The 14,350-nt window shown below is 43.7% G+C and overlaps 1 protein-coding gene across 1 annotated transcript; it reads right to left on the minus strand.

Annotated features, from left to right (window-relative positions):
* Positions 1-644: 644 nt before the first annotated feature.
* LOC121399546 (E3 ubiquitin/ISG15 ligase TRIM25-like) lies at positions 645-12,266 on the minus strand. The gene is made up of 2 exons (XM_041580684.1): positions 12,047-12,266; positions 645-3,078 (listed from the first exon to the last, which is right to left on the minus strand). Exon 2 carries the CDS (start codon positions 2,951-2,953, stop codon positions 1,385-1,387), a length of 1,569 nt encoding a protein of 522 aa, XP_041436618.1. The 5' UTR covers positions 2,954-3,078; positions 12,047-12,266; the 3' UTR covers positions 645-1,384.
* Between the last annotated feature and the right edge of the window lie 2,084 nt (positions 12,267-14,350).

Here is a 14,350-nt window from a genome sequence, read left to right on the forward strand (position 1 = left end):
CGTTATTACGCTGAACGTAAAGCTGCACAAAGTAGATAACACGACCTTAGGAGGTTATAAATACTCAGCGTCCGTATCCACCCGCATTGCCTTTGACAAAGCTAAATAGCGAAACGCGCGTCGGCAGCTTCCTTACATATACGGTTTATACCATTTTATTGACATCCTTGGGGGGTGTTTTAGTGAAATCCCTTTTAAACGGTTTCCTTTTTATTCTACTCAATCTAATACTGTTTTCTCTACTAAGGGCAAGGGGATCTGTGGATTTATAGGATAACCAGTTCTTACACAATATTATTGAGACCACAGTCCCTGAAACCCTGACTTTCTCAGCCTTGTGGGGTCCCTGAGAAAAATACCAGACAGCCTAACGGGACTTCTCCACTTACTATTAATTTCCTTTTTCTTACTAATCAAGCAACCTAAGCAGATATATGATTTTCTCTGGATGAATTGGGATTTTAGTTAAGCACTTCATCACTTTATATTTATAATTAATTGTCTGCACAATTGAATTTTTAATTAACTCTAAAAATCTTTATGGATTGATTAAGCAACAAGTCACTTTATAATTCCTGGCACTTATGCACTTAAGGTGCTAATAAAGAGATGAATTAAATCACAATATCCTCACACCAGCACTTTATTGATTATAAGTAAATTTATTTCATCCACAATTATATCTCATTGTCATTAATTGTAACAGAGCGATAATTTAATAGAAAGTATAAGCATCCAGTGTTTTATAGAAACTGTGTTAGTGAATTAATGTGATTGGTAAATAAGGGATACTTTTCTTTCTCTTTTTATAATTCATTTCTATAGACAGTTATACACATCCATGAGCCCACACTTTACACACTAGTGCAACACATTCCCACTATGAACAGAAGGTGGGACATTGATAGAGGTTGATAGAGGAGGGCTGGGAAAGAGAGATACAGGGGAGAGAACTGACGACAGCGAATAGGAAATGTTATTGGGAAGAGGGGGGACTTTAAAAGTTATGTCCTGAGAAAAACTCTAAGGATACAAAAAAAGCAATAAATGTCATTCTGGTGAGCAGGGTCGGACTGGAGCAATGGGGGCCCACAGGACTGCAATATGAAGGCCCCTCCAGGCAGTCACTGGGGGTCCCCTCCCGGCTTCCCTTTGCATTTCTGCGCGGAGACACAGCGGCACAAGTGGTTGTTTAATAGGGAGCCCAATAAGGGGGAGCAGGTCTGCTGGTGAGACAGATATTGAATTTAGCTGATCTACTTAGTGAAATAGTTATCCTGTGTTTGTTAGGGCAGACTGGCCAACATCTATGTGTCTCCTTTCCTTCCCTGCCATCACTGGGCTAAGGGCAACTCTGGCAATGGGTTTCCTGCTGGGCAGTTCCCTAACTAACGATTCTCACCCAGACATTATCACCCCATACCCAGAATGCAGCATGAAGGGGCTCAGTGAATGTGGCAGTGAAGGTGTGTAAGTGTCTGATTGGCTCACTCAGCTCATAAAAGGACAGACGTCCGGCCTCATAGTCCAATGAGATCCTGATTCTCCTGCAGGAAGAGACGTGGGGTAACTTTGTGTCTTTACTGTCATGTCTCACTGAATATTTATTATTCCATCTCCACAAACACCAGGACTTGTTATTATCCCCAATCCAGGACTGACCCCCTCCCCTCTCTATACTGGGATAGGCCACCCCTACCCTCCAGTTCCCTGATTCACTGACCTCCACTTCCCAGTAATGTCGCCCTGAGGGGAAACTCTTGCTGCTTAAAGTCTGAGGACCCTGAAATCTCTCTGGGGTTTGTGGGTGACGCTGGTCTGTGAGTGAGTAGGAAGCAGATTTCCTGTCCCCTGATACAAATACATAATTCCCAGCCGTGTTTATATCCAGTAACAGGTCTGTAGCCTCCTGCCCATAGATCCTTCCCTTTACCCCAGTCCCAATGGCAGCTAAGCCTGTGAGTAATGTCTCTGAGATCAGATCCACATCCAGATCCCCTACAGCAGGGACCTTTATATCATGTCTCTCTCTGCCCCCCTCATTATCTGCAGCTCCATGTGATTCCCGTTCCTGTAGGACAGTGAGTGGATCTGCCATGTTGCACAGCTCCTCAATGTGACGGATCTTCCTGGACAGCTCGTCCTTCTTTATTTCCAGCTGCTCCATCAGATCAGTGAGTGTGAGTGAGAGCTTCTCTTTCTGGCTGGAGATGTCACTCAGGAGTCGCTTCTCTAGGGCTTCCAGCTGTTCCCTGATGTCTCTAAACAGGGCAGTGACTCTCTCTGTCTCACCGGCTGCTTTTTCTGCCACTTCTCTCCTGCGCTCCTGCAGTCTCTGGGCTCCTCTCTCAGTCTCCTCTCTCTCTGGCCTCAGTTTCTCCAGAACTTTCCTCAGTGTCTCCTTCTTCTTCTCAGAGGCCTCACTCAGCAGCTCCACCCTGTGGCCCCTGTGCTCTCCGGCCAGACAGCAGGACACACAGACACAGACAGACTCCTCACAGCAGAAATACTCCAGAACCTTGTGATGTACAGAACATTTTCTCCCCATAAAGGAGTCGGTGGGTTGGGTCAGTACATGTTCTGCTGACTTGCTGTGCCCCCTCAGGTGGGTATCACACAGAGAAGCCTCACACAGGAGACAGGATTTAGCAGCAGGTACAGGAGAGAGGACACAGTAGGTGCAGAAGATCCCAGTCTCCCCCTGCTCTGTCTCAGTTGGAAGGAATCTCTCTGCTATGTTACGTAGAGTTCTGTTCCTGAGCAGGGCAGGGCGTTCCTGATACTCTGCTCTACATTCAGGGCAGGAATAAGCCCCAGATCCCTCCTGGGTGTCCCATGTTGTCCCAATACAGACCTGGCAGAAGTTATGGGCACACGGCAGGGATACAGGATCAGTATAAATGCTCAGGCAGATGGAGCAGCTCAGCTCGTCTCTCAGATCAGCAGCCGCCATCACTGAAATCAGGAACAAGAAACGAAACTGAAAGTTCTTCTCTCTCTCTCTATAACCAGTGGAACTTGTTTTATCTCCTGATGTCACACAGGGTGCGGCAAGGTTTTTACTTGTTCTTTAGCTTCCTGTTAAAGGAACAGTAAAACAAACAATAGTTTATATAAACAAACTGCTGTGTAGCCATGGGGGCAGCCATTCAAGCACAGGATACACAATAGATAACAGATAAGTACTACTATAGTTTATATAAACAAGCTGCTGTGTAGCCATGGGGGCAGCCATTCAAGCGCAGGATACACAGTAGATAACAGATAAGTACTACTGTAGTTTATATAAACAAGCTGCTGTGTAGCCATGGGGGCAGCCATTCAAGCGCAGGATACACAGTAGATAACAGATAAGTACTACTATAGTTTATATAAACAAGCTGCTGTGTACCCATGGGGGCAGCCATTCAAGCACAGGATACACAGTAGATAACAGATAAGTACTACTATAGTTTATATAAACAAGCTGCTGTGTAGCCATGGGGGCAGCCATTCAAGCACAGGATACACAGTAGATAACAGATAAGTACTACTATAGTTTATATAAACAAGCTGCTGTGTACCCATGGGGGCAGCCATTCAAGCACAGGATACACAGTAGATAACAAATAAGTACTACTATAGTTTATATAAACAAGCTGCTGTGTAGCCATGGGGGCAGCCATTCAAGCACAGGATACACAGTAGATAACAGATAAGTACTACTGTAGTTTATATAAACAAGCTGCTGTGTAGCCATGGGGGCAGCCATTCAAGCACAGGATACACAGTAGATAACAGATAAGTACTACTATAGTTTATATAAACAAGCTGCTGTGTACCCATGGGGGCAGCCATTCAAGCACAGGATACACAGTAGATAACAGATAAGTACTACTATAGTTTATATAAACAAGCTGCTGTGTAGCCATGGGGGCAGCCATTCAAGCACAGGATACACAGTAGATAACAGATAAGTACTACTATAGTTTATATAAACAAGCTGCTGTGTAGCCATGGGGGCAGCCATTCAAGCACAGGATACACAGTAGATAACAGATAAGTACTACTATAGTTTATATAAACAAGCTGCTGTGTAGCCATGGGGGCAGCCATTCAAGCACAGGATACACAGTAGATAACAGATAAGTACTACTATAGTTTATATAAACAAGCTGCTGTGTAGCCATGGGGGCAGCCATTCAAGCACAGGATACACAGTAGATAACAGATAAGTACTACTATAGTTTATATAAACAAGCTGCTGTGTAGCCATGGGGGCAGCCATTCAAGTACAGAATATACATTGTGCCAGTAGGTGCTGGGGGGATTTACTGTGCCAATGGCATTTGGGGGGATACATATCACCACCTGATTCTGGGGGTAGGGATACATTTTACTACCAGGTGCTGGGGGTATATATTATACCACTTGTTGCTGGTGGGGTAAATCCCCTATTAATGCTGGAGGTGGGGGGGTGTTACTCTGTTATGTAATGGGGACAGGCTAGAGCTTAGTAATATCTCAGTGTGGGGGGTGTAATGTCAGTGGGTTGAATCTGTGACCCATTGAAGTCAACGGCCATCAAAATAAATTTTACGCTCGACAATTTTGATGCGAGTGACAATTTCTATACTCAGGACTATTTGTACAAATGCATTAAAGTCAACCGGTGGTTGTGGCGGATTTCTTGCCAGCAAATTTTAATAGTAATTTAAAGGATTTATTCGCTGGCTGTGAAACGTAGAAATTCATCGCAAATCCATCCCTATTTATTTTCCCATCACTATCAGTGGGTGCTAATGAATTCATGTGACTGGGTTGTGTGTTTAGTAGTGTATGTGGTTAAATACTATACAACTAATAGTTGAGACTCACGAGGATGGAGCTCAGAGTAAGTCTCTTTCCCATTGCAGAGTAACACAGGGGTTTCAAGACAGGAGTAGCGGTGAGTAATGAGTGAGTAGAGTTCCAAGTACTGACGGTTTCTGATGGCTTCTCTTCCTTGCAGGCGGCAGAGGAATCCCCATCTGGGCTGGAATTCTATTTCCGTATGCACCAGACGTCCGCAGTCTGTCTGCTCCCCCAGGTGCGTATGCACACATGTGTATGAACACGCGGATAAGTAAAGTTTGTATTGCGTATAGTCCTCAGTGCATTAGGAAAGTTATGCGACTGGAAAAGTCAAACAAACTGCAGCTTTCTTCTGTGTCGTTTGTCTCCTCGTATCCGGGAATAAAAAAGCTTATCTTATCATATTCCTCTGAGTCCTGGATGTAAATTGGCAGATTTTTCTAACGCTGGACTAGGCCCGGGGCTTTATGACCTCCCCACAAATCTGCTCCTGCTGGTTTTATAGCTAAAAATAATCTGCATTTTCCTCCAAGCAGTTCTTCTTCCTCTCTAAATGCCACATTTTCCTACCTGCCACGATGTCTCCAGTTGCTGCTCCTGTGGCTGTTCTGTTGCCTCCACTGCTTGAAGGATTTCTTCCTTTGATCGAAGACTTTCCTCCCCCTGGGGCCAGTCCCTCTCAAAGTTCTCCTCTGCCTCCTACTCCCTGAATTAACCTCTGTGACACACCCTTGCCATTGGTTTTACTCTCCTCTACCCCCTGGAGATGCCTCCTCTGCCTCCTCCTCTTTGCTGTGACAGACTCTTGCTGTGAGACGTCCCTTCCTCTCCCTGACAGGGCTGTTTCAACTCAAAATCCAACACCTCTTCATATTGTCCCTATGGTTGAGCCATGACATGAAACTACAACTGTCAGACAGGGGCACTGACCTACACTTTAAATCCTCCTCTTTAAATTGCCCCTGTGGCTCACTCTTGTTTCCCAGGACACTGTCTGGTCCCATTGCCCCTTGGCTCTCCAGCAGGTGCTCACTCCAGTCTTCAAACTGTCCCTCCTCTCCATGAGACACTGCCTGGGCTCATCTCCTCCTTCACATTGTACAACAGTGACCACACAACAGGCAACACACAATCTGTCTTCTGTCTGACCCTCCTCTCAACTGGACATTGACTGGTTCCTTCTCATTCTCTGGAAGTGCATCTTCCTTGCAGAATCCTCCCTTTTCTCAAACTATCCCTAATCCCCCAGTAGGGGCATCACTGTCTTTAAACTGCCCCTCATCAACCCAAAAGTGCCTCTTCCTCCCAGAATCCTCCTCCCCAAGGTGGCATGTACTTTTTAAAGGGATATCACCATAAGATCCCTCATTAACATTACAAATAAAATATGATGTTCAACCCTCAGCACTGGGGGAGATTCACTAACAATATCTTTATTGGACCCAAGAATATTCCTTGTCCTTGTGTTGCCCCCAGGCAGGGCCAGATCCTATCAGGGCACTTCTTATTCTCAGCACAGATCTATCTGAATACTTAGCTCTGTCTCATGTATGACTATGAAGATTTCCATTCATCCAGGTCATGGTATATCTAATATAAGTAATTATAAAACAACTGGACTTGCTGAATAATCAATGAAGACGTTTCACTACTCATCCGAGCGGCTTCTTCAGTACAACTGACTGGTGTGGGAAGTTCTCGCCATATAAACTCTTCCACTAATCCAATCACAATGGCACATTGTAACTCTTCAAAGAGGCGACATCTGAAGAAATTCACAGAGGTGTAGATTGTGTGTAGTTATGTGATAGGATTATCCAATGTGTCATGTGACTCCTAGATACAGCTGTTACTTGTGAGAGTTACATGAATGGATGTGTGAAGTGTTCTGAATCCCCCGGGTACAGATGTTAGAACACATTGTATGTAGCAGACAGGTGGTGTCGAAGGCCCCCAACTCTGTTCAGGGATGGTCTCTCCACCTTGACATGAATCGCCTCTTTCACGCCTCGTTCAAACCAGCGTCTTCTTTATCCAAGATTTGGACCTTGCTGTCTTCAAAGGAGGGTCCCTTGTCTTTTAGGTGTAGAAAGACAGCTGAGTTTTGTCCTGTAGAGTTCTCCCTCCTATGCTGAGCCATTCGCTTGGTGAGTAGTTGTTTTGTCTCCCCAATGTATAGATCTGTGCTCTCCTCACTACACTGGACTCCGTATACCACATTGCTTTGTTTTTCTTTAGGGGTTGGATCCTTTGGGTGTACCAGTTTTTGTCTCAGTGTGTTGCTAGGTTTGAAAAACACAGGGATGTAGTGTTTGTTCCAGTAGTTCCATAGTTCCAGGGGTACCCAGGGTACAAATAAACACTCACCCCAAATCTCCCCCTAACTGACCTTCAGACTGGGCCCCCTTAGCTCATAACAAGGTTACAGATAAATAGAAACATTGGGGTGTCAGCCTGCTATAGTTCCAGGGGTACCCAGGGCACAAATAATCACTCACCCCAAATCTCCCCCTAACTGACCTTCAGACTGGGCCCCCTTAGCTCATAACAAGGTTACAGATATATAGAAACATTGGGGTAACAGTCACCCTGCTATAGTTCCAGGGGTACCCAGGGTACAAATAAACACTCACCCCAAATCTCCCCCTAACTGACCTTCAGACTGGGCCCCCTTAGCTCATAACAAGGTTACAGATATATAGAAACATTGGGGTGTCACCCTGCTATAGTTCCAGGGGTACCCAGGGCACAAATAATCACTCACCCCAAATCTCCCCCTAACTGACCTTCAGACTGAGCCCCCTTAGCTCATAACAAGGTTACAGATATATAGAAACATTGGGGTTTCACCCTGCTATAGTTCCAGGGGTACCCAGGGTACAAATAAGCACTCACCCCAAATCTCCCCCTAACTGACCTTCATACTGGGCCCCCTTAGCTCATAACAAGGTTACAGATATATAGAAACATTGGGGTGTCACCCTGCTATAGTTCCAGGGGTACCCAGGGTACAAATAAGCACTCACCCTAAATCTCCCCCTAACTGACCTTCAGACTGGGCCCCCTTAGCTCATAACAAGGTTACAGATATATAGAAACATTGGGGTAACAATCACCCTGCTATAGTTCCAGGGGTACCCAGGGTACAAATAAGCACTCACCCCAAATCTCCCCCTAACTGACCTTCAGACTGGGCCCCCTTAGCTCATAACAAGGTTACAGATATATAGAAACATTGGGGTGTCACCCTGCTATAGTTCCAGGGGTACCCAGGGTACAAATAAGCACTCACCCCAAATCTCCCCCTAACTGACCTTCAGACTGGGGCCCCTTAGCTCATAACAAGGTTACAGATATATAGAAACATTGGGGTGTCACCCTGCTATAGTTCCAGGGGTACCCAGGGTACAAATAAGCACTCACCCCAAATCTCCCCCTAACTGACCTTCAGAATGTGCCGCCTTAGCTCATAACAAGGTTACAGATATATAGAAACATTGGGGTGTCACCCTGCTATAGTTCCAGGGGTACCCAGGGTACAAATAAGCACTCACCCCAAATCTCCCCCTAACTGACCTTCAGACTGGGTCCCCTTAGCTCATAACAAGGTTACAGATATATAGAAACATTGGGGTGTCACCCTGCTATAGTACTCTGGACCCACCAGCACCCCCAGCTGCAAATTGTTTCTCAAATTTCTATATTCCCCCAATTTCATTGCACAGAAATCACTTGCTATTGGCTGGGCTTGTGCCCCGTTGCTGTGTATATTGGGGGTCAGTCTCCTTGGGGTCGGACTGACACATTATGTTTCTGGGTATAAATAAAAATACTTATATAAATATAGGGGGAGGGGCTAGAGAAATATATATAATCAAGTGTATGCGTCCGGCTTGGCTTTTGCAGCTAATTACCCTCCCTGCCCACAGCCTTCCATTAGAAGCCTCATGTGTCTCCCTCCATCCATCACACTGTGTATATTAGGAGCACAGACTACGGAACTCACTTATAAATAAAGAATCAATCATGCACCCTATCAGATAAACACGACTCATGAACAAATTAGACCTTTTTTTCTGCTCTTCAGAAGTTAATTGCTTATTAGATGTGTGGAGGAGACGGGCCAGAGACAGAGAACTGGGTCTCAGACTGTTCCAGCTCCCAGACAGCCCTGTGTAACCCCTTCTGGGCCGGATCCTCCTTGAGCCCCACTGGATCAGGCGGAGATGCTTTTAAAGGGGAATTTATACTCTGATTATTTGTTAATATACTTCACATGCATTGTTATAGAAATGTGTTGGAGGCAGCTGCACAGTTGCTAAACTGATCTCACAGCCAGTGCCTTAACCCTGTGTGTGCCGAACTCCAATAGTTGTGATTTTATCTTCCTGCTTTGGGGCACTGCACCGAGTGGGTTGTTCCGCTCAAGGGAAGTTGCAGTGAGATATATCTGACCTACAGTATATGGATGGATTAAAAAGACACAAAAGGTTCCACTTCCATTTGCTTGTGCAGTGTCAGACCAACCGGCTAGTAGTTATCTGTAGGAAACCAAAAAAACATGCCTTCTGGGGAGATAAATGGCATTTCCCCTCATGTCAGTCTGATGGTTGGGCAGATGAGAAGAGAACACCACCTGTCTGAATTTCATAGAATAACAGGCTGGGGCTTTTTCCATGATTGGCCCCTGGTTCCAGTGAATTCTGTGCTTCCTACTTTGTAGAACCTCTTGGAGGGTTGGGGGGGATACATTTCAGAGCCAGGTCTGTACATAATGAGTTTGATGAGATGGGAAGAACCTGACTGCACAGAACTCTGACCTCAACCCAACAGAAACCCTGTGAGATGAATTGGAACCTCAACTGTGAGCCTGATCCCCAACATCAGTTCCCAGCCTCACTCAACCTAAAATGATTGTGAAGTCACCAAGCCCACACATAGAATATTTGCATGAGTTTCTCCTGTTAGGAAATCTCAGTGGATGAATGATATAGAACTAGCTGCCTGTAGTACTTACCTACTTTCCATGCCTCCCTACTTCCTGGTTCTGCATTGAGCCAATCCCAGCTCTTCTGAAGGTGGTGCAACAGTCCTGATTGGCTTAGGTGCTTTGCCATAAGCCAGGAGTGAGTGGACTTTGGTGGAGTAATGGTTCCACCTATTGGTTGGTACAGTGTACTGCAGCTGAGTGTGGCTCTAGAGCAGAGATCCCCAACCTTTTGAACCCGTGAGCAACATTCAGAAGTAAAAGGAGTTGGGGAGCATCACTAGCATGAAAAATGTTCCAAAGGTGCCAAATAAGGGCTGTGATTGACCATTTCGTAGTCCCTATGTGGATTGTTAACCTACATTGAGACTCTGTTTGGCAGTACAACTGATTTTATACAAAATAAAACTTGCCTCCAAACCTGGAATTCAAAAATAAGCTCCTGCTTTGAGGCCACTGAGAGCAACATCCAAACGGTTGGAGAGTAACATGTTACTCACGAGCTACTGGTTGGGGATCACTGGCCTAGAGACTCTTATTCATTTCCTATAAACCTCCCCCAATACAGGAGAACAAAAAGTGGGTTAAAATAAGATATAAATGGTAAATATCTGTTACTACTAATGTGACACCGTGTATAACAATCCTTGGGCAGGAGCTTTTCATACAGGATTTTCATCCTAAACCAGAGGAAACAGAATCTCCGCCTGACTCACAATGATCGACTTTGCCTGTTGAAGGTCCAGTAAGTTCTTTATTCCGCACAGAAGTGAGAGCTCACCTGCTACTCCATATTCATTGTAAGGAGTCTGGTGCTATACAGCGTATAAGACCCCCTGCTCAGGGCCAAAACAATCTGCAACAAAATCCAAAGTAGCTGTAGCACACAAATCCGTTTGGTGAAAATACAAAGTGATTTATTGGCTCATTGTAGACTGCAGAAACATGGCCAATAAATCACTTTGTATATTCACCAAACAGATTTGTGTGCTACAGCTACTTTGGATTTTGTTGCAGTAAGTTCTTTATTGGCCGGAATATTCCTCCGATGAAGCAACTTACAATCAGGAAATACACAAACAGACAGGCTATGATTAAGGGAAGGTGTTCCCGAAACGCGTAAGGCCTATATATTTCTACAGTACTCAGCAATAAAATCCTGTTCTTTACCGGAGGGCCGTCCTTCTGTTTGTGTATTTACTGTTGGCAGTGGGGACGCTGCGGACTGAGCACCCGGCACTATAGGGGAGCAGCTAAGTGGTGGTGAGTTGAAGCGGTCCTAATTGGTTTCGTGGAACTTACAATCAGGGACCGGCGAGAGAAGGCGGAACAGGCGGCACATTATTCACCTGGAATAACTCACACTATTGGCTGCGGAATTTATCACTGGGAGGGGGGTGCGCACCCGGGTTTTCATGGCACTTTAATATTCTCAGCCGACAGCTGCACAGACTCCGCTACTCAGTGCTCACTTATACTGTGATATAATGTGATATACTGTGATATATTGTAATATTATGTGATATAATGTGATATAATGTGATATTATGTGATATTATGTGATATACTGTGATATGTGATATACTGTGATATGTGATAAAATGCAATATACTGTGATATAGTGATATACTGTGATATAATGTGATATACTATAATATAATGTGATATACTGCGATATATTGCGATATAATGTATTATACTGTTATATATTGTGTTATACTGTGATATACTGTGATATAATATGATATACTGCAATATACTGTGAAAACATGTTATATACTGTGATATAATGTGATATACTGCGATATAATGTGATATACTGTGATATAATGTGATATACTGAGATATGCTGTGATATAATGTGATATACTGCGATATACTGTGATATAGTTATATACTGTGATATAATGTGATATACTGTGATATACTGTGATATACTGCGATATACTGTGATATAATGTGATATACTGTGATATGATGTGTTATACTGTGATATAATGTGATATACTGTGATATAATGTGACATATGATATGATGTGTTATACTGTGATATAATGTGATATGCTGTGATATAATTTGATATAATGTGATATACTGTGATATAATGTGATATACTGAGCCACAGGATATACATAACTGAGCAAAGTGGTAACATTTAAAGGCACATAATGTAAAGATCAGCTGAGCTCACCCCTAGTTCTATACAGAGCTGCCTGCAGTACTTACCTGCTTTTTGTCCCTGCCTGCTCTACTGCCTGGTTCTGTGCTGAACCAATCACAGCTCTCCTGTAGTGTGTTGGGCACCTTTGCCATTAGCTAGACCCAAATTCCGCTGTCCTGGAGGTAGTGGGGCAGTCAGTTATTGGCTGGCTGGTTTGTATCCTTTTCTATTGGCTAAAGCTAAACTCAACTCACCTGAAGGGGACAGGGAGAGGCAATGATTGGCTGGTTTAAGGGTGGATAACCTTATACATTGGCTTACAACCAATCTCTCCTTTACTGAAGGATTGGGAAGAGTCTTTGATTGGCTGGCTTCTGAACCCTTGTCATTAGATAGAACCAAACATAACTCACCTGAAGAGGCAAGAAGAGTCTGTGATTGGCTGGTTTCTGGAAGTTTTTAGGAAGTAGGAGAAACACTGTTACTGATGGTGGGAAGAAGGCAGAAAATGACACGTGACTTGGTTTGGAGACGGCAGTCAGGAGACACTAGTGGACACTCTATAATATTACATAGTAGTAGTAGTACTAAGAACACTAAGCAAAAGCAGAGTCAGCAAAACCTCATTAATATTTAAAATCTGTATGTTTATGTAAATTATGTAAATTTATGTTAAAGGCAACACTAAGGTATGAGAGAGTTGATGGGCTGGAGGAGGGTTACTTGGAGGCATCTATAGGGGGATTACAGCTGTGTGTCCCAGTAGTAGTCACCTTAAAGTCAAATGAAGAATTGTGTCATATTAGTGTCTCTGCGCATGTCTGGGCCAAGACTGAGGTCAGTGAATTATCCTTATCACTATCCATGTGCCCAGACTCCCAGCCCGGGAGCTGCAGGAATAATGGGACCTGAGTCGACTAATAAAATATTTATCATTTCCAGGTCTTGTCTTTTAACCTGAGCTTCAAGTGCCCCCCTTGATCCCCGCTGATAATTGGGCATCACAGACACGAGCGCTTATTAACTGGGGGGGGGGGCTGCCATCAGGGGGGGGCAAGTAGGTCACTTAGTTATTTCATAAAGTGGAAATGACCAGCAGGTGGCGCTGGTGTAACAAAATTCATTCATATTAACAGTACATGTATCCCTTAATATCTTGGAATAAAAACAAAATAAATAATGAATGTAAATTACAAAAGTGCTTAGAATAGCCCCCTCATCAGTTTTACATTCACTGGTTTTAAAGATTTACTTATCCTTTAAGTCAAGCAGTAGGAACATTGTTGTCCCAGACGTATAACAAATACACAATATTCCAATCACCTGTTTCACCTTATTTCATTGGTTAAGAATTCCACCCCCTAAAAATAAAACCCAAACAACATTCTATCATGAAATGATCACATTTAATGAACAACCTCTCATTTTATATACATCTATAAAAATTCAAATACAGCATTTTAACATCATTGTGTTTTTAGTTTTAAAATTTTTGGAGAAACAGTATTAAATACTGAGGCTGCAAAGGAAATAGATCGTTCTTACAAAATCAGAGATGTGGCCGAGACAGAAGGAATGAACAGCGGGTCTCTGTACAGTCACATTCCTCTTTCATTACTGGGTTTTAATGAACCGAATGTAAATGATCTCCTTCTAGAACAATCAGGACTTTGTTAAGTTGGCTGAATGTCCAATCAGGAAGTGGGGATTAGTCCGAGGTCAATGATAGGGTTTCCGGATGCGCTAATGGGTTTAAGACAAGACTCACTAAGCACCAAGATCCTCAGTGATCATAGTCATCACGTTGTGCAAACAATCGACCATGAAATGTGCATGAAATTGTCTCCAAAAAGGGTTGAAGCCTACACGGCAATCACCGTCTTATCTAGTCTCAACAGTAGTGGAATGGAGGCCGGGTACCACAATACAATAAGATTTGTGTTTAACTGAATATATTGTGAGGTTATTTGTACGTTTGGATTTCATTTATGTGCACTGTGAAGTTAGCTGAACCTTTAAGGAAGAGAATCAAGGATCAATGTTGGGGTCTTCTATTTCAGTCTTCAACCTGTGGCTCTTCCTCAACTGCTCCCACCATTCTGACAACCAAAACCTGTTATTTAGGTGCTGGAATTTTAGCTTCAGCCATGAGATATGTTCTACATCTAGAGTGTCTAGACCTGAGATCCCAAACCTGTCTTTACCCATGAGCCACATTCAAATGTAAAAAAAAGTTGGAGAGCAACACAAGCATGAAAAATTCATGGGGTGCCAATTATGGCATGTGATTGACTGTTGGTAGCCCCTATGTGGACTGGCAGCCTACAGTAGACTCTGTTTGGCAGTACACCTGGTTTTTGGCCACCAAA

Source organism: Xenopus laevis, chromosome 1S (assembly GCF_017654675.1).
Source record: "Xenopus laevis strain J_2021 chromosome 1S, Xenopus_laevis_v10.1, whole genome shotgun sequence".
In the NCBI taxonomy this organism is placed as follows: domain Eukaryota; kingdom Metazoa; phylum Chordata; class Amphibia; order Anura; family Pipidae; genus Xenopus; species Xenopus laevis.

What these genes read in the sequence shown, in the direction of transcription:
- LOC121399546 (XM_041580684.1), bottom strand. Translation starts at nt 2,953, where the DNA reads ATGGCGGCTGCTGATCTGAGAGACGAGCTGAGCTGCTCCATCTGCCTG.